Source organism: Tinamus guttatus, unplaced genomic scaffold (genome assembly GCF_059628265.1).
Source record: "Tinamus guttatus ecotype Peru unplaced genomic scaffold, ASM5962826v1 Tinamus_guttatus_pri_ptg000211l, whole genome shotgun sequence".
NCBI lineage: Eukaryota > Metazoa > Chordata > Aves > Tinamiformes > Tinamidae > Tinamus > Tinamus guttatus.
Genome location: NW_028288745.1, coordinates 2,855,150 through 2,880,906, shown reverse-complemented (window position 1 = coordinate 2,880,906; position 25,757 = coordinate 2,855,150). Strand labels below are relative to the sequence as shown.

General features: G+C 35.5%; 1 protein-coding gene across 1 annotated transcript in view; it reads right to left on the bottom strand.

Annotated features, from left to right (window-relative positions):
* DENND1B (DENN domain containing 1B) overlaps nt 1-25,757 on the bottom strand; it is a 144,976-nt gene that overhangs the window by 29,167 nt on the left and 90,052 nt on the right. Inside the window, exons 11-15 of the mRNA XM_088524372.1 lie at nt 24,603-24,703; nt 19,490-19,535; nt 17,872-17,973; nt 9,697-9,822; nt 2,427-2,528 (exon numbers count right to left, since the gene is read on the bottom strand). Coding sequence (XP_088380498.1) covers nt 2,427-2,528; nt 9,697-9,822; nt 17,872-17,973; nt 19,490-19,535; nt 24,603-24,703 — 477 coding nt within the window. The remainder of the gene's footprint in view (nt 1-2,426; nt 2,529-9,696; nt 9,823-17,871; nt 17,974-19,489; nt 19,536-24,602; nt 24,704-25,757) is intronic.

The window sequence follows — 25,757 nt, the reverse complement described above, 5'->3', positions numbered from 1 at the left end:
ACCAGCACATGAATCTGGAAGTCAAAAAATATTAATGCATCTATCAGGCTAGAGGAAGCACTGCCTAAGTGAAGAATAATAGATGCAGTATTTCTGTTCAGAAAACAAACAGGTTATGACAACTGTCAGTATGTGCTCACTTTTCGTGATGCAAAAATGGTAAATGGGAAAACGGAAGGCTATACTACATTAGTTTTCAAAACAAGGTTCTCAGATTCTTTGACAATTGATCTTCTCCATAATGGAATGCATTTTACCTAGAGCACAAAAAAAGCCTCTTGGAAGTGCCTTATCAGAAAGGATTAGTTAAGATGAAATAAAAGCAGAATGGTACATGAACTTTAGCTTGGGCAAGAACCTATCCAGAAAGGAAAGGAAGAGAAAGTAATGGGATTTAAGGACAGAAGTTTGTGACTGATCCCATTTAGAGTTTAGTTAATTATTTTGTTACAAAATATTGGCATATGTCAATATATCTAGAGACATCACTAATAGAAAACGTAATACGAGGTAGAAATGAACAATGTTAAAGAGAAAAAATCTGAATGAGAAAAACACAAAGAATTAATTGCATCCAATTAAGAATTAATTGCAACTAATTGCTAGAACATCATTGCTAGAATGATGTTCCAGCAATGTGGACCAAAGAAACTACCATCTCCAAAATGAATTGTCTTTAGAAGCATTTAATATAGAAGACTTAATATGTTTCAAAGTCATCTAAAAAAAATAAAAAATAGACCTACACATACAAACACATGCAGAGTGAAAAAGGACACAAGAGCGATTTTAGAAAATGGCACAAATAAAGCTTACTTGTCAGTCATGGCCCAGGTTTAAGGTTCCTTTTAAAAATAACTTTCTACTTAAAAGATTAGTCATTTTCAAGAACGGAGTAAAGCACAGTTTAGCCTTTCTGAACACAAATAACCTTGGAAACAGCTCATTTGTCAGTGGGAGAAGCTGGAGAACATGCAGCTGGTCTGGGGATTAGTAGAAAAAGTAGGAGGGACAGTCATAACACAAACAAAATGAGTGAAAAAATATGTACAAAAACATGATTTTTAGTATTTTCTGATCTTCGAAAATACATTATTAACTTTAGGAGAAATAGGCACAAGCACAAAACTATAAAATAATTCTTATTTAATTAAACAGGTGTTAAAATGCAAGTGCGAGCTCTACTGCCATTTTAGAGACAGCATCATTTACTTTTACAGATCTAAACCAATTTCTCACAGAAGAAAATTTACCTCCAGAGGAGTGATAATGAACTAGAAACTTCCACCTTAAGCAGGTTTCTATTAAGATATTTTCAAGATACCTTACAGCACTCGAGATATACAAAATGAAAACAAAACTATTTTCATACTCCACTATTTCTGCCTGTCGCAATCACAAGTGCTGGATAGTTCAAAAATTTTATGATATATTCTTTATTATTTTATCCTCTTATATAAATACAATACAGATGAATTTAAACATAATTTGATGACAATTCCTAACAGAACCATAAGCTTTTGAAATTCAGTTATTTAAATAATCAGTATTTTCTTAACTTCTGTTCAGTTAGGAGAAACATATTTCACTTCCACAGACTTTTATCCTTGCATAAATCTTTACTTTAGACATTAGCCTCTGATAAATACTAAGTAACACAAGTATTTTTTGGAAAATGAAAATATTTGAAATATAATGAATTTGCCTTATCTAGCATGGTAGTATATCTTCAAAGAAGTCCAGCAGATTAGTTAAGCATGAACTCCCGAGCCAAAAACATTCCAGGTATTTGTAACCAAATAAACAAGACTCTTCAGATTTCAGCCAATTGCTCCTTGCTTTTTTTTTTTTAAAAAAAAAAAAAAAAAAGAAAAAAAAAACCCTAGTAACAAAATGTCTCTTGACTCTTAGGGTCGTATGATGGAGGGTGAGGGGAAGAATGAAAAGTCACAAAAATAGTATCAAAGAAAAAAAAAAATCATTTCCAACACTGTAACAAGCCTATTAGTAAGCTACACAAGGCATTCAATACTTTGTTCTCCATGCGGTATGGGCAGAGCCTTCAAGCCTCTACTCATGTCCCAGATTTCTAATATTCTGTGTGTTCTTCAGAAATGCTAGCAAGGAAAACTGCAAGTACACTGTGAATCCAGGTTTTAAATAGAATGCATTAAAGTCCAATGTAAGCAAGCCTTGCATTGCTTACGGTTTTTTCCTCATGATCCAAGAGAGCTGGAGAAACTGTGAAGTCCAACCACCAACCTGGAGGATCCCTGGCTGGCCCTGAAGACATACACATCCTGCAAAACTGTTTACTCACAAAGTATTTGCACTTAAATTTTATCCCAGAGATTCATAAGCTTATAGGAGAGAAAATACCTGTATATACGGACTATTAAAAGAAAAGGTCAATTATCCTTTCATACCTGCTTAAATAGTTGAAGATTAACAGCAGTTTCCAGGAACTGTTTGGTAGTACTGGAACGATGCTTTACAAAACTATTTTCGCAAAAAGTGATAGGTTCTCCCTAAATTTAAACAGACGAGGTTAGATGGTAGTAACTGTATATAAATATGTTGATTTATTTAGATTCATTACAAAAGTATTTTGTAATAGTCAAGTATTTTGCAATAGTCATGCAAACATTCAATCTTGATAAACACTCATACAAATGACACAAACAATATCAAAAGGCAAAAATATTCTAGATAAAAATATTCTAGATAAAAATATTCTAGATAAAAATATTCTAGATAAAAATATTCTAGATAAAAATATTCTAGATAAAAATATTCTAGATAAAAATATTTTTATACAGTTTTAATAATTCAAAAAACATGTTGCAATTGAAACCCTGGTTTATAAAGGTTAAATGCCATACACCTACAAATTAGGCTTTCTCTAAAAAGAAGGAAAAAAAAAAAAAAAAAGAGTGCTTCACAGTTGTTTCCTGTTACCTTCATTAAATTCCTCATTAAATATTTCAAGGATGTGGTTCAAATTTTAAGGAACAGCAGGTCCTCTGCTTCAAATGATTTGAGAAGCGTTTCTGTGTAACATTCTCCTGATACACTGGCACAGTAAAACAGCAGTACTACTAAGCAAGAATTCTCATTCGATCCAAAAACATGAACCTCCACTAAATTATTTTTATATTATATTTTTATATAAACTTGAAAACATACAAAAATACACTGCTAACTGCTAAATTTAGGAGAAAATTATTAAAATAAAGGCTTAGTTTTGAGCGTTTTTTACATGAAAGCAAAAAGTACAAAATTTGGGAAGCACTGAAATGAAAAAGGTCTAAAAAGGTGAGATTAACATTTAATACAATAAAATATTTGCCTGACATGAGAAAAGGCATCTCTTATCAAAAATTCTGTTTCAAATCATTTTGTGGATGAAATAAGATAAAACCAAAGTATTTGTGGAAAAAAAATAAGATAATGAAAACTGTATTTAAAGCAAACATAATCGACTCCCACATTACCTCTGAATTTAATTTTAAGAGTAGCCATTTTCAGTGTGCACTGACCACAGGAAGTTACTACTTAAATTCCACTATTTTGTCAGTTAAATCACAGAGTAAATGATGCCTCAGCAATATGAAAGAAAAGAAAAAGGATCAAAAATATCTATCTACATTAAAACAGGAGACTTGTCAGACTATCATCCACTTACAAGACCAACTTATTTATACTCATGAGGTCCAGTCTTCTGCTCCTGGCCTGGTTTACCTGTAACCTCAGGGGCTACTTCACACATTTTTCTACCACTCTAGTTTACTGTGCAGTTCTTGGCCTCTAGAATATCATAAAATGTTTTCTGAAAGTGATCTCTGCAAGAGGATTTCTTTGAGGAGCTCTAAATCATTTACTGTTGCTCTTTATACATTACACTTACTTTTAAATGGTTCAAACATAATCCAATGCAATGCTGCAGTAAAGCCACTGTCACATCCTGTTACAAATCTGTCCTGATCCTACCAAAAGCTTTCTTATTTTAAATTAGCCTGAGCATCTTGACATATCAAAGATTAGATTTCAGACATCCTAACGAAACACCCAAGCTCAAAAGAATCTAAAACCACACAGATGTCCAATCCTCCTCAGCAAAGCAATTAAGTCAATGCCTAACTTGTTCTCAAGTGTCACAGCAAGAGAAAGAACTCCCACCGGAGGATCTAGAGGCTGATTTCCTGCACGCCATCCTTCCCCCTCAACGGGGGAATACACGAGCCCTCCTCGATGCAGTACACAGATCTGTGCCAATCACGGGTGAAGATTCAAGTTACACCCGCTACTTACCACAGAAAGGTGCCTGGAGAAGACAGGCAGCACGTGAAGCATCCGCACGTGACACCTGCCGAGTAACTGGCCATGTTTGTGAGGCTGGAACTGACACTGCGTCCTGACTCACTGTGCGTTAGCCTTCCTGGAGCTCCTAAAAACTCCCCTTAGGCAGATGACCTGAAGCCATTACCAAACTAGAACTGCATCGAAACAGATGAAATACTCTCCAGTTAGATATGGCGGACTTAGTTCTGTTGTCCTTTCAAAAATGCTGAGATAGTCAATTATAAAAGCTCCTTACATATATGTGTCTTTACCAAAAGAAACGATTTCTGGAAATACAGAAGCTGTTTTGGAAGTGGAGATTCACTGAGGTCTGATTCCATTCAATGAAACTTGAAACTCAGGACCCAGGAGAGAAAGTAGAAAAATGTTTCCAAAACTCAAGAAAATAAAACCTAACGTCCGCTTCTACTACGGTTGTCTCGGGAAAGATGAAAACTCTCTCAGAAAGGAGGACCAGCAGAAGAGTAAACAGGCCCATTCCCTCTCTCTTTCACTCCAGCCCTAGAAGCGATTGCAGTCACAGAGCTTTACTTGATGGCACTTCTGCCTGCGCCAGGTGACAGGAGCCCTGGAGGTGGTAGCTCAACACACACTTTTAGTGCATTGTCAGTGGTGTTTTTCCCTGAATACCCTCCATTATCCATGGATACCCCCAGGTATCTGGAAAGCACTTATGCACTGGTGCATCTGTTGCCTTACCAGCCAGTTCAGGAACAGAATCACCTAAGCTAGTCTTCAAATTGAAAATGTGTTTAGACCTATAAATGGTTCAAATCCAAAAGCTCTCTACAGTATTCAAACCTACTCATATTAAGGTTGCTTTCAGAAGTTTAGTAGGTTTAAAGCTCCTGCTTCTTCAAAAAAATGAAACCTGTGAAAACTTGAAATGCCGGGGACTCGTTGCTCAGGGTATCTGCTGTAACTTTCCTGGAACTATGTTAAACAATAAAATTAACTTCTATCTCTCACTTGCTTGATATTCTGAACACCAAAATTGTTTTGCAGATAAAAATGGTTTGGAAATCTTCAAGATGAAGACTGCAAACACGGGGGATTTTGAAGTGCTACTTAAAACTGAAATTCATTCAGTATAAATAAAAACAGCTCTAGAAGTTTCCTGACATGAAGCATATAACATATTCCTGCTCTGGTAAACACAAGTGAGTACTTTAGAAACTCTAAGACTTGAAGGAATGTTCCACTGATATTTAACTACTACAGCACCTAATAGCCCCTTTAGTATTGATCTACAATGTACTTTCAAAACAAGTTCGATCAAAACCCAGTAGGGATTCTACACTGAAAAGCAGACAGCTAATACTCAGACCAAACAATCTATGCCCAAACAAGATATCTGTCCTTTTAACAACAGTTGCTATAGAATTTTCCTCCCTTTTCAGAGGTTGCCACACACAGCAGGAGTCTCTTCCTCTAAGCTGCATTCGCATTTTAAGCAAGCTATTTATACCGACCTCAGTGGAACATGAAACATTGAGCTAAATCTGTGTGCTAGCTTTAAAAGCAAAAACAATCTAGATTAGAAGCTATGTTTGTGCTTCTAAGTCTAAATGACGTTTAATTGCAGTAGATACTCACATTTGCATTCTTTATTTCAGAAAATATATTCATTTCTTTCTAACATAAGAATACTCTTACAGCAACTATTAATACTATCACTGAATTTAATACAGTTTTATGTAGGAACTCTGGCTTATACAAGAAGAGTATATGGTAGGTATAATTTCTTCAGTTTTGCATCATTTATCAGAAAAAAAATCAGTTTTTAAACACAATACTTATTTTTATAGAAAAACTCCTCTGTTTAAAATCAGAGCATCTAGTAGGATTACAAGTAAGTAAAAACCTGGCATTTTGGCTGCTGTTATGACATCCGGAGATAAAGCTCAAGTGAATAATCATGCATGACTTAATAATAATTCTACTCAGGAGGGTGCTGAGAAAAATTACAAATATATTTCTCATTTGGCCTGGCAATCTACACGAGCAAAGATCTAGATGAGCTGCTATCACCTGTAGTCACAATTAAATCCCTCTAATGTTGGTGTGAACACAACATCTGTATTCAGTAAAAGGCCACTTTAGTCCTTACTACAAATTCTAAAATATGGCTCTTATACAAACTAAAATGGAAACAACTCATGGAAATAACAATAGAGTCACGCTACACAAAGTGGCTTTGTATCTAAACACAAACTACGTTCTGGTATCTGATTTTTTTTCCCCTCTATTAGCATCTTTTTACCAAGCATGCCAAACTCCTGGGGAAAAGGCATACAACCAATTTCTACTTCAAGAGATATTTTCTTTAATTCATTATCATGATTGAATCATACAAAAGACCGGTTCCACTTTTCATGGTAACTTTTACTGGATTAACATCTGTCATCATTTATTGCACAAAAAATATGATCATCCATTATGCATCTTATTTCCTGTCAGTATTATAGTCATCAATTTTTTTCCATATGGTCTTTTGGAGTCCCATGAACCCCTTTCAGGACTCCTAAAGCTTCCCATTTTCCATCTCACCAATCATATTTTTTTCAATAATTGCTAGACGTTTTTTTTTCAAGACATATTGCTCTACCAAGGAGAATCTGTCCTGTGCTGAAAACAAACAGTTGCACAGAATGAGTGTTCAGTGTGATGAACAGCGTTTGGACTGCAGAGAAGTGTTGGATGCGTACAGACGCTACCAAAGCTGTTCTTTACTCAATGTGAATATTAATGACAGTTGTTTTATGTTTCAGCTTAAAATCACTCAGAACACACTGTTGCAGGGAAAATAGTTCACTTTAAACATATTTTTCTTCTTACAAGCAAGCACTAACTACCCAAACACATTATTTTACTTTTGTGAGGAGATTTGGTGATTCTAAAATTGATGGCCCAAAACCTCTCAGGTCTTGATCCTTAAAAGATGACCAGTCTATTCACAGCAAAAGTATTCCAAAAGTATATAGAAAATTATCTCATTTAAGCATACTCCTGCAAAGTTTCTACATGAATACTATTTGAGTCCATATCTTTGGTTTAGATTTCCTTACTAGACCTACACTCATGGGCTCCAAAACAAAGGACAAACTTTTTTTGCAAAATCAACGTGTTCGAGACTCCTAACAATCAGTGCTAAAATCACAATCAAATCATCACAATGAAATCAAAGTTATATGTGATTTTTGAACCCCCAAATTCCAAAGTATTAAACTGAATTCAAATATCTTGTATAAGATGAATCAAACTATTATGTGACTCAATGGCTACTCATTACTACTAATTTGGAGGAAATTCAACCTCTAACAACATTTTCTACCCCGATAGTAATTCTGTAAGATATTCCATTCATTAAATAATGTAATGATTAATTAGAATATTAATGTATATGTGAATACAGCTAAAACTAAGTAGAGTGAATATTCACACTTGGGGGAAAAAAAATCCAGAAAGTAACAGTCATTTCAATCTTGGTCTTTGGATAAGCGATAACAATTCCAGATATTTGCCAGCAGACTCCTACTAAAACATTCTGAAATAACATACCTTAAATAAATCACCATGCTACAATTATATCACAAATATCTTCTCTTATGTACAAATACTGGAGCCCCCTCCAAAAAAACAATAGTCAAAAGAAAATGCTTGACAAATGCTTCCCAACTGAAATGACACAGTGTGCATTAGTTCCAAACATTGGAAATGCAGATATTGGATATGGATGCACGTCAAGAAGCAAATTAAGAACAGATATGACTTCAGCAGGCACACTAACCAGAATCCTAGAGATGCCTGCACATTTGCTTCAGGCTTACCAAAACATAACGAATTGATTCAAGCCTATTTCTGACCAGATGAGATCTTAAGACTATTGGCCAGCAAGATGTAATTCACATATATCACAGGTAGATTAAGAAACTCACAGTCTTAAAAGCTCTGAACGCAACCTGCCACGGCTGACACCGACCGGTGTCCTCACCTTCAGACTGCGGGACAAATCAGGTAACCCCTTGTGAAGCAACGCTAGGTAATGCCCGTGTGGAACAAACAACTATCCATTGTGTTCAAAGGATCGATTAAAGAAATTCATACCGTGTTGGACTCTAGAGATTTGGAAATTAGGCCCAGTTATTTCAATACACTACGCAACCATCTTGCTGTATCAAACAAAAATTATAATGACTATTAAGCACAATTACTTGGGCTGAACCCTAAAACATTTCTTCACTCCTACATGGGTTACTTTTCATCTCAATCAAAATGGCTGTCAATTGCATAGACAGCTAGTAATGCTCCCAGTCAAAAAGACTACTTGTAAAATAACTGCTTGTGCAGGAGAAAGACCATCCCATACTATCTTTCACTACTACTCTTTTAGGAAAAAGCCTCTTCTGGAAATAAACCATTCTGTGCATTTCTGTCACACACACACACACACACACACACACGTTTCACGTATTACCACCTCCGCCAAGGAACATTTCTCTTATCAAATAACAATATTTACCGTAATTATCCTGAAACCAGACCATCAAACACTCTGAATTTAGATATGAATATTTAAAATATCAGATCATGAGAAGCTTAATCAGTCACTATCATCTCAATGCATTTCATCAAATGGAGCTCAGTATGAGCAAGTCTGCGAAAATTACTTCAGGCTCACAGTTTAAATGAAACTCTCCATATCTACTAAGTTATTTTAACTCTAACAGGTACAGTATGTGCCACTTACTCTCATAATCAAAGGGTGAAAGCCTATAACATCTGAATCATCTACCATCTACCAGCAAAACCTTGGAAATATGAATTCTTAAGTTGTGATGAGATGGACCAGGTTTTCATTACGTCCAATTTTCAGTGAAATCAAACCAAGTGCATCAGAGAAGAGATGCACATCTGATTTGTCGTCTCTAGCCACTACCAGGAAATAAGAAACTTTTGAGCTCCAAGAAAGCACAGTCTTGAGACCCATATGGGAAACAAGAGAGTTTAAGACCTCAAAAGGCCAAGCCTTTTCAGTTCTTCATAAAGTAAGGTTAACTGTTTAAGTAGCTTTATTTATTTAGTGTATTATATTAGTTGTACAAATACTAAAGTAGCTGACTATGGACATGCATTTATTTTCCAACACAACTAACCATCATGAGATAGAAGTGTCTTCTAAACTGCCAACTTACCAGCCTAGAGTAAAAACTAAAACCTTTTCCTTGAAACGCTTCAGATAGTTGTGATAAAGAATTACGTATTTTTCTTGTAAAACAATGAGTCTATGTTCTAAAAAATGAAGGAAAAAAAGAATTAACAGAAAGATCTTACTGGTTTGTATCTTAGTGCATCTCTGTAGGATCCAAACAGCGCTGCCTGTGCCCGAAGAAAGGCCTTTGCTACTCCATCACCCGTAGCTGTAGACTGCTTTTTCAGTTTATTTTTCAAGGCCGAGACCTGCATGACAGAGTGGAACAGTTAAATTAACACCTCAGAAATTGGTACAGCGAGGTACGAACCCAATCAGCAGGCAAACCATGGTGTCTACAGGTCAGCCAAAATTTCATCCTCCTTCTTGATAGCTTATCTTTTTAACTGCAAGGAGCACCTGCTGGTCTGTTAATTGAAATGAAAGCAGGGGATGATGGTAGAGTGTTAATACAAATTGGTTTATGCTCTCTTTTTTTCCCAAGGCCTCTTGACATAAATACGCTTAATTATTTTGCAATAAACTGCTTGTGAGCCACTTTTTTTCAGGTTTTTTTCAACCATAACATGTACCTACTTGTGCTGAATGAAGTCAGTACGGTATTTTTCATTTCTGCTATGAAGGCATGTTTTTAAGAACTCTTCAGGCTCACATGCAACTCATTTTTGGGGATTTTTAAAATGCCAAATTACTAATATACAACATTTCACATGCACCATGAGATTAGATCCTACCACTGTCAACTGAGCTGAGAAAAGTTTGTGCTAGTTCAGTGGTACATGCTCTTTAGAATAGCCCTCATGGATAAAACAACATGCTTACAACTGTATTAAAAATAATTCTCTCTGTTTTAGTGCTCCATTTTTTTAAGGAATCAAATTGATTATACAAAATTGGAAAGAATGAAAAACACTAATTTAATAGTCATTATTTTGTTAAAGATGAAGAAAAATCATACAGTTCTGAAATTAATACAGTCCCATCTAAAGATACGTGAAATTATACCCAAGTATAGTTTATTTTCACTCCCTAGATTTGATCAGGGTGATTATCTGCAGAAATAAGTCAGCACTAATTCTTCGGAATATGTTTCCATTTCCCTCAGTATTAAAACATACCCAGTCAAGCAATATTTAAACGAAATAGTACTCGAGGTAGGATTAAAGTAACTCTTTAAGCAGGGCAGTATAAGCACAAAATACTACCAAAACAACTTTGATTCTTTTAGAAATGTATGCAGGAGTGAGTATCTTTTTGTTTCTTTATGCAAGCAGTCATGACTGCTCTTGTAGATGATGATTGTAATTGAAGTGTCAACCTAATTAACAACTAAACTTTGAATAATGCTAATGAGAACTGAACATGGCATCAGAGAAAAGACCAGCTCTACAGGTGATAAACCTTCACAGTAGTGACATTTTCCAGTGTAAAGTCACAGTTACTGTGATCTGATCAAAGAGAGAGACCCCCATTGGGTCCAATTATAACTATAGTTTTGAAAAAAAAATTATTGAGTTATGATGTTCATAATCTATGCAGAAAGGCCTTTACAGTATAGGTCTTTTCCCCATAGCTGTGATCTTTTCAATTTATATCCAAGCTCCACAGATCTAGATAAAAGTTTACAGTCTGATTCGTTTAGCCCACGGAAAGCACACACCAATGCTCATTTACGTTTCTTCCTTCTACCTCAAAAGAAAAAAGAAAAAAAAAAAAAAAGCACAATTCAAAGTACAAAAACCAGTTAGGTAGTTCAAGGTTGAAAAAATAAATGCTCGTCATTTTACTTTCTTTGTTCTGCAGTGTATGATTACTTAAAAGTTATTAAAAATGAGGTTCAATTCCAGAGGAAATAAATGTGTACATCCTCTGTAAAAGTGAAATCATCACCATCAACGTTAGCTCACTTCCTCTAAAGCAAAAACAACAAGAGGTCGAAAAAAGAACAGTCAAAATGAAAATCAGTTACCTTTGACATGAGGAAGAGACTACTTTTCCCCCCCTAAAGGAGATTCCCATTTTTTAGGTAGAAAATTCCTCTTTTGTTTAGAATTTCTTGGAAATTACACACTATAAAAATGATTTGATCATTCAAAATGTATAATTTAGAAAAAACCCCCCAACACTTCACATACTTTTCTTTAAAAAAAGACCCAGTGCTTAGTTCTTTTTTAAAAAACAGAAAATAAACACAGTATTTTGGTTAAAAATAGAAAACTTTTTTAAAAAATGAAATTTTACTTGCAAAATGTAACTGAAAATAATTTTCAATTTCCAAGTTATGGATTAAATAACTCAAGTTTCTCAAAGATGTATGTCACGTTGCAATACGATCAAATGAAAAAATATTGAGAAAATCTTTTAAAAGAACAGCATGCCTATGTTGAATTCAAGTTACCTTAGTTACCTTAAAACTAGCAACAGTTTCCTCAATTTAAGATAATTATGGCTTGTAGATACAGACCAGGGTCCAACTGTCATTGTCTTTTAGGACTTATTTCTCATCAAATAAAAAACCTTGACTTGCGCCACGGAGTTCCGCAACGAAGTGGGAGCCATCCTTGACCTTCCGCCACACGGACATCCAAACGAAGCTGCGCGAACGCCCTGCCCAGCTGAGAGTTTCGCAGCAACCCAGCTACTACCTCCCGGCCTCAGTTTCCCTGGGGACTGAATCAAACTGCTCTGCACACTGCCTGCTAGCTAAGTCTCCTACCCCAGCATGTGCTCTACCAACATCGAATAGTTTACAGCCTCCTGGTTGGTAACGCAATTTCAACAAAGCTTTTGTTGGTCAAGTATTAATGGAAATAATAAAAAGAAAAAAGAAAACCTATTGCAAAGATGTATCTTCATTTCACCTTACGATGATAAACTTTTTTTTTTTTTTTTTTTTCAGATAGATAAATAGTTGCATCATTTTTGGAGGTAAAGACAGAGCACACAGGTAAAGGACCACATTCCTTGGTAAAAGGTAAAAGGAATAGTATTTCCTGTATTTTTAAATAGAAGAAGAATACAGAAATAAAATAATATATTATATCCTATAATTTATATAGGAGAACAAAAAAAAAAGACACTTCTGTGCACTGTGAAATGAGGAGTTTGCTGTTACTATGGTAGATTACAAGAGGCAATATGAGGCGATAGGGAAGATGTAGGAAAAAATAGAGGATAAAGTGAGGGATATGAAGGAAAATGGAATATTCTGATTTTTTTCAGATATGACAAGCACTACTCACCCTAAAATAAATCAGTTAATCAGGAAGTTTTTAGCAAATTCATTTAAAAATAGAAATAGAAAAGAACATATCACCCACTCCAGTGCAGTATTGACAGCACTTTTTCACATGCCATTAGTTCCAATAACATTAAGAACCTGCCAAGAGGTTATCAAACTTGAAGGTGGGGATGTTCTGATACAAACGTATGCTAGAATGCTACATCCTCCATGGTTTAATCGTGTTTTAACACAGTCAGGAGATGTATTAACATGTTGCCATCAAGTTTTTGCTTCAGAAAGTCTGTGCTGGAGTCCAGAGAAAATTCCTCCAACTTCTGCTTCTCTCAAGAGGCCATGGAAAAGGACAGGGAAAGGTCTCTTGGCTTGTCCTGTAGAAGTGCTAGGAGAAGAACGTTCTTGAGAAGAGCCTACTAAGATGACGTGTGGCAGAGGGGAGGGCAAGCAGAGTGACAAAGCAAATGTGATGGTGCCGAGGGCTCGCTGGAGAAGAGCCCTTTCTGTGGCTGTGTGGAGGCCACACGCAGGTGCCCTCCGAGACACTCCCCAGGGCCCCAGTCACCACAGCGCAGTCCTGGCCGACCCGCTCGTGCTCCCTTGCTGCCTGCCCACGTTCCCTTCTTGCAGGAGTCCAAAGCCTTGTCCTCTGAGGGCTGCAGAACCATCCTTGATATTTGCATGCACGCAAACCTCAGGGACTATGAGAGCTCTGAAGAGAGATAGTCATTTCCCTGGGAGGGAGTTGTCAGGCTTTACATCACTTTTCACCGTTCTCCATCAATCCAGGTCACTACAAATGTGGCCTCACTCTCAAAAGTGAGAGGGTGAGAGGAAGTGAGTAACAAAAAAACACCTCACAACAAAATGAAGTGTCAGTAAATCAGTATGAGTAATGAAAAAGCTTCCATATAGTTGCTATACCTAGGCACCTAAAATTCTGCTATCTCAGCTAGACCTCCAATATTTAAACAAAATATTAATTGAGATTAAAATATCTATTTAAATACAAATATCTTCCAAATTGGGTGTATTTTTAAATCAGATATTCAGCCTTCTAAAATTATTTCAAGGTTCAACAGAATCTCAAAGCTTTGTTCAACATGAACAATTGCTGTTAACACTAGCACTGTTAACTATTCTTGGTTTCTAAAATATTTTCTAATTGAAAAACATGATAAAGTCAGATATTTTATTTTTACATCAAATCTTTTCAGCTGCAATATTAACCATTGACCATAGCTTCTTTACTATTCCACCAATCATTGTCTTTTCAGAAATGATTTCACTTCCAGTAATTATTTTATAAAGCAGCTCTTTGAATTTCTGAATGAATTACAGTCTACTTTTGAAATGCTACTTTTGGGGCAGCAATGTTTATCCACCCAATTTATAGTGTTAAAATATTTAATAATCTAAAATAAAACTCAAATAATAATTGTCTCTGTAATGTTTATGCAATCTATGCTATAAAGCCTATGTATCTTCAAACTGCCGTGCTGATTTTACTGTTTGTTAATCATATTTATCATTAACAGAGAATGCTATAAACTCACAGAGATTATTACTCATACTTATAAAAATACAACTTAAAGTCTACTCTGAAATAAAAGACTTGGTTGCTAAAGGCGATGCCCTCCGTTCTCCACATTTTTATGAAAATGCTCAACTTTGTTCAAAGGGTTGTAACCTTTCTGCCAGTAGGCATTGCAGGATCAGGCTGCAAGTTTATAAATTTATAAACGTCTATAGCATACGTTGATTTATAAACATCAGGAAAAACTTTCTTTTGCTCTAAGGTCTTACAGTCTGACCCAAGTATTATTGCATTAGGAAATTTACGCCCACAGAAGTAGCTACTTATTTTCACTTTTTTATTAAAAAATAATAGACAAATCCACAGTGAAATGATGAAATCTAAAAACAAGTGTTCTTGTCAGAAAAGAGGAAAAAGAGGGTTTTTTTTTTCCCTCCTCTAAGAAAACAAAGGATTCCTGAAAGTCTTGCACTGATTTATTTTTCCAATTTTAAATACGTTAGGAGTAACGGAACTGCTACTGGCATGGTAGTATTTCTAACAGTCAATAAATCTAAAATATTATGTGTGAATATTGGAATGAAGCCATTAAGAAGATTACAGCATGCAACACAGCAGAGGGTCCACATGAAAAAAGGACTGGTAATTCAGGACAACTGTGACCACTGACCTTTGCACAGTCAGGACCACTGGTCAGTCTGACAGAATAATAGAGTTCACATGCATAGAAAGTCATCTAGCCTGTAACTATAATTTAAATACTTGAGTGAATGATTTAAAATGCCTTTTAAATCTCAGTTAATTTATTATATAGTTTATTACACAATATCACAGTGATGTTTTTCAATCTCAAATTTATCACAAAAAATCACAATTGGAGTATTTTAATAGACATATTGCTATACATAAAAACATATGTGCAAACACCTATGACCTGAGAATATTATCATCAGGTTTATTGATCAGGAAAGTAATTATTTAATTTGCTTCAGACAGAAGAAACAGCTCAGGAATACCCTTTGAAACTATTGCATTTGTTTTGTTAGGCTGTTAATCTATCAGGAATCTCTTTTTCAAAGGGATGGCAAATCTACAGCTTCTTTTGTATTTTTAGTACTTCGTCTATTTTAACACCCTTCAACACTACTCTTGCTTGTTATATTTTTAGATCAGAAGTCTTATTACCTTCATACGTATACTTAAAAGTCTAATTTATATAAGCTTAAATGCTTCACCTTTGACCTCTGTTTTTATGTTTTAAGTTTATCCCACCATTTTTGTTCTACACCTCTGTATTTTATACATTTTAACCCAGATGTTAGCAGCTGCATTATCCTCGATGAATGCAGAAGGACAAACATGCTGTCATTTTATTTGCCAAAACACTGGTAATCTCTGTGTCTTTTGTTTTCAGGATTTCCACCTAATAGCTGGATATATTGTTTCTTTAAACTGCTTTAATTAAACTGTTTTACAGATTGAGGTAGGGAAAGAAATGGGGATATACACATTTAAAGCTTTTTTCATTATAAAATTCTCAAATAAAATTCTGCAACCACACTGCATAAAACAGTTGTTCTGATGCACTCCATATACGAACACATATTAAAATATTTTAAATCTACTGTACAGTCTACATGCTTAGATAACACTCATTAACATTAATAGTAGTAACATGCATATATCCTGGGGGAGAATATCCTTCTGAAATGTATGAATATCTGTAACCTCTATTTTCTTCACAACAGTCTGCTCGATTAGAGATCATTTTGATAAGCAGTTCAAAAATACAAGAGATGTCCCTCTCGTTCATTGCACAAATACCCATTTTTACTGTTTGAAGGTCCCCCAGAAAGAACTCTAGCACGTTATGGAAAATGATTCTCAATTCTTAATTCTACATCTAGCTAGCATTTGACAAGAAGTATGTACCTCCATGACATTATAACCTCAACCTTTTCCACTGAATGCAAGGTCAGCTAAAATTACTGACACACCAGAAAATGACTGTATTTTTTTACTGAACTGGTTATACTGTTCCAGCACAGAGCATATTTAAACTTTTCGTATATACACATATATGCACATGCGTACACTTTTTCACCCAGTAATATAAAAGCATATAGCATCAGCATAATTTACATATAGTCAAGGTCTTTTCCTTTTCTGAACTACCAATGACATTGAATGAAGAAAATGATGACTGGATAATGTATAAAAAAAACCTACATTTTAATACCATTATAATCAAAGGGAACAGACATTATATAATCAAAATGTTGGTTTCTTTTATGTGTATCTCTACACATATGCACACACACGACACCAAAATCTTTTTGATTACACACACACAAATATATACGTATGTGTAGATGCACACATATATATGTGTGTGATTGTGTATATATACACATGCGCACAAATTGCCAGCAGAAACAAAGAACATGGTATGTCAGTGCATTACCTTACTTCGATTAAGGCAGTTTGTTTTTACAATTTACAATTTCAGAAAATGTAATTCTTTGATTATTTTGATATCAAATTCTTTGTGCTGACATCAATCTCATGATAGCTTGAGCATCTATAACTTAGTAATCAAAACAGCGTTTTCACAAGGATATTCTTTTAGTGCTCTATTGGGAAAAACAAGGTAAGTGCATTTTGTGACTATTTAAAATGATATACAGAATATGTTCCCCTATAGGCAACAGGAAAGAAAAAGCGGGGGGAGGAGGGAGGACCCTCTGCAAGATCAAAGTCCAAAAAGAACTGGCACTTAATTTATCATCCTTTACAGACAAAAGACAGTTTTCGTCATTTCAAAAGGATCAGATGTCTTTTATGACAAACTGGGTTTGCAGTTTAATTTACAAATAGAATTCTAAGCAAGCAGTCTTTGCTCTGCCAAAGCAAATGACAAACACTATAGGTTTTCATTCACGCAACCCTCAGCAGGATAGAAGAGATTAAAAGTGAAATAATTTAGAGAAAACAAATAAATGTTTCAGAAAGTTGAAGAAGATCAAAGCCTGAATTTTCTGACCCCAACTGTACAAGCATTTCTTATTATATTGACCAGTGCCATCAGATCATTAATTAAAAGGAAAGCGCTGGCAGGTGGCAGGGAAGCAGAAGCCGATAATTGGCCCCCTTCTTCTTTTTGCCTTCAAAAATTCTCTCGTTCTTTTGCAAGACATGCCACTAGGCAGACAGAAATGCCTACTTTGTAATATAATGATTAAGATGAGATGAAGAGACTCTTGCGTTTAAAGCAGCTATGCCTAATGAATGCAGCTGGCTTTATAATTATGATCCTACTTTTACAATAAGGAATATGATGTTCCATTCAACATCTCTTCAGCTGTCAAAAAGGTAAAAATCTCAAATATGGGGGTCTACGATCGGTGCTTTTCTTTCCCCTTATTCCTTTTACTGCAGTTAGCAAAACCAGGCAAAAATAACTACTAATAATTCAAGCAAATAGATAAGAAAGAAAACCCATGAAATATCCGTAGGACTCACCACTTCACTAGGTAGGTTGTTCAGGTCATTAAAAGGGGTTTCTAGAGCGTTTGTGTCAACATTTAGCAAAACCACATCTTCCAGTGATCTATTTTTTACTCTCTGTTGAAGAAAAAAACAATAGCGTAAAAGCATTTTATGGGGGTGCCCTCCCCCATACCTTTTTATTACAATGTGGTAGATGAGAAATTATGATTTTATAGAGGATAAAGACAATATCTTTGTGCCTTAGGTGTAGGATTTGTGGATTAACTACAAGATTCAAAGAAGCTTTTAAAAAACCTTCCTCCTCAGCAAACAGTGTTTAATCTGTAACCTCTAAAATACAACAGCAGTCAAGGAACGTACTCCTGAAATCCATGAATTACATAAAAGACTTAAAATTACTATAATTATAGATTTCTTATGACAATGTTTCATTCCCTTATATCTGGGAAAATCAGATATGATATTAATCATACAATCAAAAAAAAATCACAGCAAACCAAGTAGGATTTGCAGATTTATGTATGTTCCAGGTACATGATGTCTAGTAAGTATTACAGAAGAACAGATGAAAGAGTCTTTCATGAATGTAGTTGACTAGCAGATAAGAATTAAATAATTTGCTCCTTTCAGGAAAAATGACAGAACTCTTTTCTAAGTGATCCTGAAATAATAGATGAGATTACGGTCCAGGAAATAATTCCAGAAGGAATTCAGACACTTCATTTTTAGACTAAGCCTGTTTCCTCAATTTCTGATGGAATAAGGAAAAAGATCCAAGTCAAGATATTAAGATCAATGTGTGCAGATCATAAGAACTTGCCTTGAGAGAATAGAAAGCTCTGCCTGGAATTCAGAAGTACGGATAACAGAAGGTTCTTTTTTGGAAACAGAAAAGTGCTAGTGGCCCAGAATGGGGAGCACCTACCTCATCAGCTCAGCAGAAAGAGCTTTCATCACCCTCGGAAATCACTTCCACAAAAATTCAAACCAAATCAAGCTCCTGAATCAATTATCTATCTTGCATGATAATCAGACTACACGCACAGGGCCAGTTACTTTTTTTAAACATTTATAGGAAGATACAAAGCAATTTCTTGTGCCTTAGCTACTTAATACTACTCAGGTGAAATTTTATTGTTTTATTGTATTTTTAAACCTGAAAAGCTACCCCTTGATTTCTGTCAAAAAAAATATATTTTTATGTCTGTTATCACAAGCTGAGTGTAAGACACCGATTTGCAAAGGGACCAGAACACAAATTAGTTGGGAAATTGGAATGACGTTGACTTTTAAGTGAGGGGTATTGCAAAAGAGTTTTAATTATTCTTGTTACCAGGTAAATCTGCATTATTTTTCAGCCATCTAAGTAACACAGAAGCACCTCGGGGGCAGGAAATAGAATCAGAAACGAATCATCATTTAAGCCTTGCTTGTCAGTATAAAATGCTTCAAAAGTAAGATCTCAGAGAGAGACATTTTTACTCAGTAAAGCTTCTGAAGCTTAAATAATTCTGATAAGTAAATATGATGGATTCTTCCTAAAGCTCTTCCATTAAAAATATTATTTATGGTACACATTTCTCATGCTTATCAATACTCAGACATACTGCAAACAAAGAAACCTACTCACCTCTATTAAGCTTAAGTGGACGCCAATTAGATACGGCATTGGTGCACTGAAGAAGAAAAAGAGAAGATCAATTATTTCGTGAAATAACTATAAAAATGTTTGTACAACAAAAAATAGGTATTTAAAAACTCTGTGCATCTTTTAACCTCTACTTAACTTACATTGTTCAAGTATATATTAAATGCATACACATAGATGATCTTGAAATTATTAGTCAGAAAAGAATTATTAATTTTTTACTCTATGTCAAAGAAGACTACAAAATATGGGAGACTCTTCCTAAGCTCAGTGAGCAGCAAGTTGGGTAAGGCTGGCTAGGCAGCCTGCCTGCAAGCCTAACTCGAAATGGATATTCCAGAAGCTGCCTGTGTCTAGAACCGCGAGGGATTTCCAACACTGATCCAGGGGTATCCTGAGCTCCTCAGCTACGTGACCAGGCCGCGATGCCAACGCCGGGGGCAGGACCCAACCCGCTGCCCCAGGGAGCAGCCACCCAAGGTCCTGCCCCGCTGCAGGCTGCACACTTGCGATGCAGGACAAGGAAACGACTGCTGCAGATACCCACCTGGGGCTTCTTGGATGGCACCCCTTGCAGCACATACAAACTCAATCAGTCAAGCTAATTTTTTATATATATATATATATAATCTTCTGTTTCCTCCCCCAGTGAAGGTGTTCTGGCAATATTTGACTAAGAAACTTGCTATCACACTGCAAGCTGCATACATATTTGGATACATCAATGTTTCATACTGACAGACTGAGATAAAGCAGTGCCAGCACGGGGAAGTAAAAGAAACCTTTGAAATTTTAAATGTACATAATGCGATAGACGAATTAATACCAATCTGCCTCTGCATTATGGAGGCGGGGGACACAGAAAAAAAAGAAATATCACGACACAACGGGACAAGAGTCACACTCGTGTTAACGGAACATTAATTTTACAGCAGCACACAAATTGTCTGCAGTTACTGAGAGGAAATAACTGAATTGTGTCAAGAATCACACCTTACAGATGGAAATTCACCTTTCTGTACACATCATGGCTCTTCACATACAATTCCAAAATTTGCTGTCTAACACTTCTTGGTGGCTAGGAACTGTGAGATCACCAGTATTCCCTCCAGTGAAGTCAGCTAAGGACAGGCTTGTGTAAGCAACTCCGCTGGAAATGAGATACTAAGGGAGCATCCAGAAAATCTAAATAAAATTAGCCACTAAAAAAGGTAAGATTTATAGTATTATACATTTTACATTTTTATGTAAAGTTACACAGATCTGCTGATGTACAATAACTTCTTACATTGTACTAATCTGCTCTTGTATCTGATGTTCACTGAGATACCGCCTGATTAAAAGACTCACTTTCTGTGGCCTAGAAGGAGGCTTTGCTGGATCAGTTCATGTGATCTCATCAATTTGGATCCAGATTTGGAGCAAAAGTAGCAATTCTCACCTGCCCATGACTGGAGTCACTTTTAGAAAAATCTGTATGCACTATGGATTATCCAACTGCTCTCATTAACAGTGTCCCTTGGGAAAATATTGATGTAAGGAAACTCAGACTGACTGAAAACAAGTTTTCATTATGTTTGTGCTATCAAAAAAACACAAAGGGTTCGTGAGACTGGATGGTTCTTTCTGCAAAAATCCTGGCTTGGGGTTTCCTTCCAAGAAAGGGACATGAAGACCCCATGTGCTCACGATCTATTTCCTAACCCAGTACTATAACACTTAGTACCTTCCAAGCACTTTATCCTGGCTGGGGCCTTATATATTTGTGGGTTAAATATAATAAGTCATTAGAAAACATGCATTTTAAGCGAACTCTCTAATTGCGTTGGAGGAAATCTTAAAATTTCTGGAAAATTCATGAAATAAAAACTGCAGGTATGGGAACATTTTCAGCACAGAATGGATTTTTTTACCACTGAGTTATAAAGCCCTAACAGCCGAGGTTTGTAATATGTACATGAAATTGCTCACTACAATACTACTGGGAGCTGCTATGCAGTTTTTATCTTGCTTATGCATGTTGCAACTAAAAGTGTTATTAATCCACAGCATCATTTCCTCAAATAAGTACTATGTTATGCAAAACATGCAAGTTAATTGGAGAATAACTGACCCATTCTCATGAAAACAGGCTTGCGTATATTCAAATTCAAGAGAGACCAAATTTCATAAAAAGATACATTGAAACCCTATCTTGAATTTTCTAATTGCATTACACTCTTAACAGAGCTTCAGTAGAACAGATGCTTTATCATCCACAGACAAAACTGTCATACGTTTTTGTGACTTAGTTTGCCAAGAAATTATACAGAAGATTCAAAGTAACTACCTCTCTTCTTTACAAAAAATAATTTTATTACTCTATCAATGCTCAAACTTCATTTTTGTAAAAGGCATTTTTGAAGCCAAGACACTCTCTGGGCTGAGATATCTTTTTATCTCCTGAAATGTAACGGAGAAAATGATTGTGTAAAGAAAAAAATTCAGAAAAATCTTTCTTTACGTTCTAAGGAATATGATCTGGGAAGCATATGTTATTTCTGTCTATTTTCCTCTTTTAGAGGTAAAACAAATAATTACTTTCTCTGGCTAACATTTTACTGTCTTTAGAAAAAGTAATTGATCATAACTCTTTTTTCTTATGGCTGTTCCAAGTCTCATTTCCCTGTGAGAATTCAAGACCGAAGCTAAGCTATGTGTAAGCTCTGTAACTAAAACAGAGCAGGGACTTTGTGTACAGCTGTACGTGACCTGCCCGGACAGCATTACAGCCCACACCGACGCTCCAAATCGGTGCCTCTGCGCTACCTGAGCAACACCTGACCTCACCTGTAACCAACCTGAATATCAGATTGCCTGATGGAATCACACGAGACTTGCTGATTAAAAAGGTAAATTGCACAGTCAGTATTGAAATGCATTTTATCTTTATTTATATTTGTTATGTTTCGAAGCAGCTGGACTGCCTCGGATTAAACAGAATTAGTAAACTGACAATCCCTACTCTCTTTATGTAGGCAGCATTTCAGAAGTATGCGAGTAAGATAATGAGAGTACATAGGAGATACCACAACAAAGTCAAGTGAAAAGATAAAAAAAAAAGTTCTGGAGTACAAGTATGTATGCCCCGAAAATATCAAAAACGAAAAGATAACTGAACACTAGGCTGGTCTGACATAAACTTTGGTCCTAAAAGTATATCAAGGTTTTCTAACTTAATATATTATAGTCTTAAGAAGCAAAATAAATAAAATGCCTGATTTATAGTCACTGTGAGAACTCCATCAACAGCACATTTCCTTTCATGAATTTTATGTTTTCATTTGAGAAAAAAAAAAAAAAAAAGAGAAATATTTTTTCTCTTCCATTGTACTAGAGTAAAAAAGAAAAGGGTGATAAATGAGTTTTACAAGTCCAAAAAAACTCCATGCTTCCTTTTAATGAGTAAAAAAAAAAAAATTCAGGTCATGACATAATGACCCAGAATCTCCACTCTTATCATCATCATAAGAAACTGTGTACAGCATCTAACATTATTATTTCTGGAGACATTATCTGTGCTTAGGAGGAGAAATAAAAAGTCCTCTAGTATTCAGGACACACTCTGCAGGGAAAAGCTTTAAAAAAGGGGTTGATCTACCTTCTTTTTGATAATAGCAATTCTGGACAGTACTGAAGAAAATACAAAGCTTCTGATAAGTTCAACTATGATAAAAACGAAACAAATGCATCCAAGCTATACTCCCGTCTTGGTGCACTTTTCTCAAAACATGGAAGGAAAACAATTAAGACAGCATTTCTCCAAAAGAAAAATGTCATTAAAGATGAAAGACTTAGCTACAGTTGAAAGACAAGACTAGAGGGAGAATATTTGATTTATTTTTAAAAACAATAAATAATTTACATATGAAGTAAAGGAGCTACCAAAGTGGGGAAAAGAAAAATTTATCACGGGCAAATATTGTAAACTTGATGAAAAGCTATCAAAGCAACTTAAAGAAATATAACAAGAACTTCTTTGAAAACAGGAAAAGTTAAATGGACTGGGTGGAGTTAAATGGAACATTAATATTTATAGGTTCAAGAAAAATAACAAAGCCAAACAAGCATACCAACGTAATTTCTGTGGAGAAAAATATTCGTAACAGAAAAATACTTATGTTGTTAGGTATCAGATTTTGTACACTTTAATTCTTGATCTGTAAAATGGCTTTAAATGTTTTCAAATTGTTTTGGTTTTCTGTTATAAACCCATGCATATTTAAAATCAAAGCCTCCAGGGATGGATGTTTCTGTATTACATGCTTTAATGCAATACTCATTTGGTAACTCTGGAACTAGTACAAATAGAGAGAAGTAAATCCTTTCTTAGGCTGAAATCTTAAAAACTGGGCATTTGGAAGAGAAAATTAGATCATCTAACTATGCCATTGTTGTAAATAGCAACCATCGCAAAAGCAATCCCTTGAAGGAGCAGAAATACCCAGAGAAGTGACCATTTCTTTTTGAATTCAAAAGTCTGCCAAAAATATGAAATCTGTTTTGTGAATAGAATTTTCAACAGGAGTATATGCAAGCAAAGAATTTCTTATGACAGTAAATTTGGAGATGATAATCTCTTTTAGGAAAGAGTTGGATACAGTCCAGACCTGGCTGGGCTTCATAACACACACACAAAAAAAAAATAGAAATATTAAATCATTCTATAGAACTAGGAGAAACGCAGATGCCTCCTAGTATTTGATTCCACTGACATTGGTAATTTTTAATGTTTCTTTCGCTATGTTTTACCTAATATTAAACATCAAATAAATGAAAACTATTAACGACAGTTATATTTAAATCACTGAATGTATTCTTCCTTATAATAGCTGCTCATGTTTTACTATTAGAGATTCCAAATGCTACCGTGTACCTCAAGGTACCCACTCAAAACCTCATCAGGCAATCCTTTAAGCCCTGGCTAAAATAAGTGCTTTCATAAACCAGATCCTGTATATTTAATCGTATGAACAGCCACGGTTTTCATGAGTTAATTCACATTACAAAGGATGTAAAACTCTCAGAAAGGAGGATGCCAGGCTAGGTGTCTTACCAGCAGTAGTCCAGGAGATGGGCAGGAAGCACTGGGATGTAAATGTGCTGCCAATACATCGGATACAACAACGCAGCTGACGCATGAACGCAAGCAGTTAACTGAAAACAAAAGCATAAAGAGATTAGGCAAATAAGCATGAACATTAAGAAGAAAATGCAACATTATAAACTAATTTTGAGATGTTCAAGAATCTTAACTGTCACAAACCTCCTACTACAGCTTTTTAAAAATTATTTTAATTGTTTAGGTGCACTTATCAAGAACTCTGAGATACGCACACAAATATCACATTTATAAAACGCAAACTAGTAAGTAAAATGAACTTGTAGCACTAAATTCCAGATCAGGATTAACTCTGATTTCTGCCACTATTCTTATTTTGAAACTATATATATGTGTGTATGTATATATATGTATACATATATGTATGTATATACATATACACACACACAGGTATACAAACATATATAAAATAATTTAAAGCACATTTTTCCTGTGACAGCAGACTAACTTTATTTTCCCCAAACCTCTCCCCCAAAAGAGAAACTGTAAAGTCTGGCACCAAAAAGCAGCTGCTTCACTGGGCAGGACGCAGAGGTGTTACAGCCTGTTACCATTCAGCAAGGAAACGGTTAGTAACTAGATCTAAAGCACTTCTCCAGTGAACAAAATAATTTGAAATACATGACAAAGAGCTTGAATTTGACATGGCAAATACTTTGTTGCTATCAGGGGGTCTATATTCAGCAAATAAACCAATACAAATCTCTCAGACATATGGTAGGAAGAACTTTGCTCAGAAGAGAATTTAGGAGCCGCAGTCACGGGACCTCGCGCAATTTCCCCGGGACACAGAGGTCATGCCCAGAGAGCCACTTGGAGGAATAACTGTCCTGTCCTGCCCTGGTGCCGTATTCCTGCCGGCTCCCCTAACGAACGCCGGGAATACCTGTAGCAAACAAAGGCAGCGCTCCATGCAGAAGACGCCGGGCTCGCGCAAGAAGACAAAAGACCCTCTAATGTTTTAATACCACGACGTTATTGCTGTGCTATTGAGGTTAACAGTTACTGCTGTTCTCCATTAGACGTGTACTTGTACTGAACCAAAACTATGAGCTAAAACAAAACGTAAATCCTGGCTATACAGCAAGT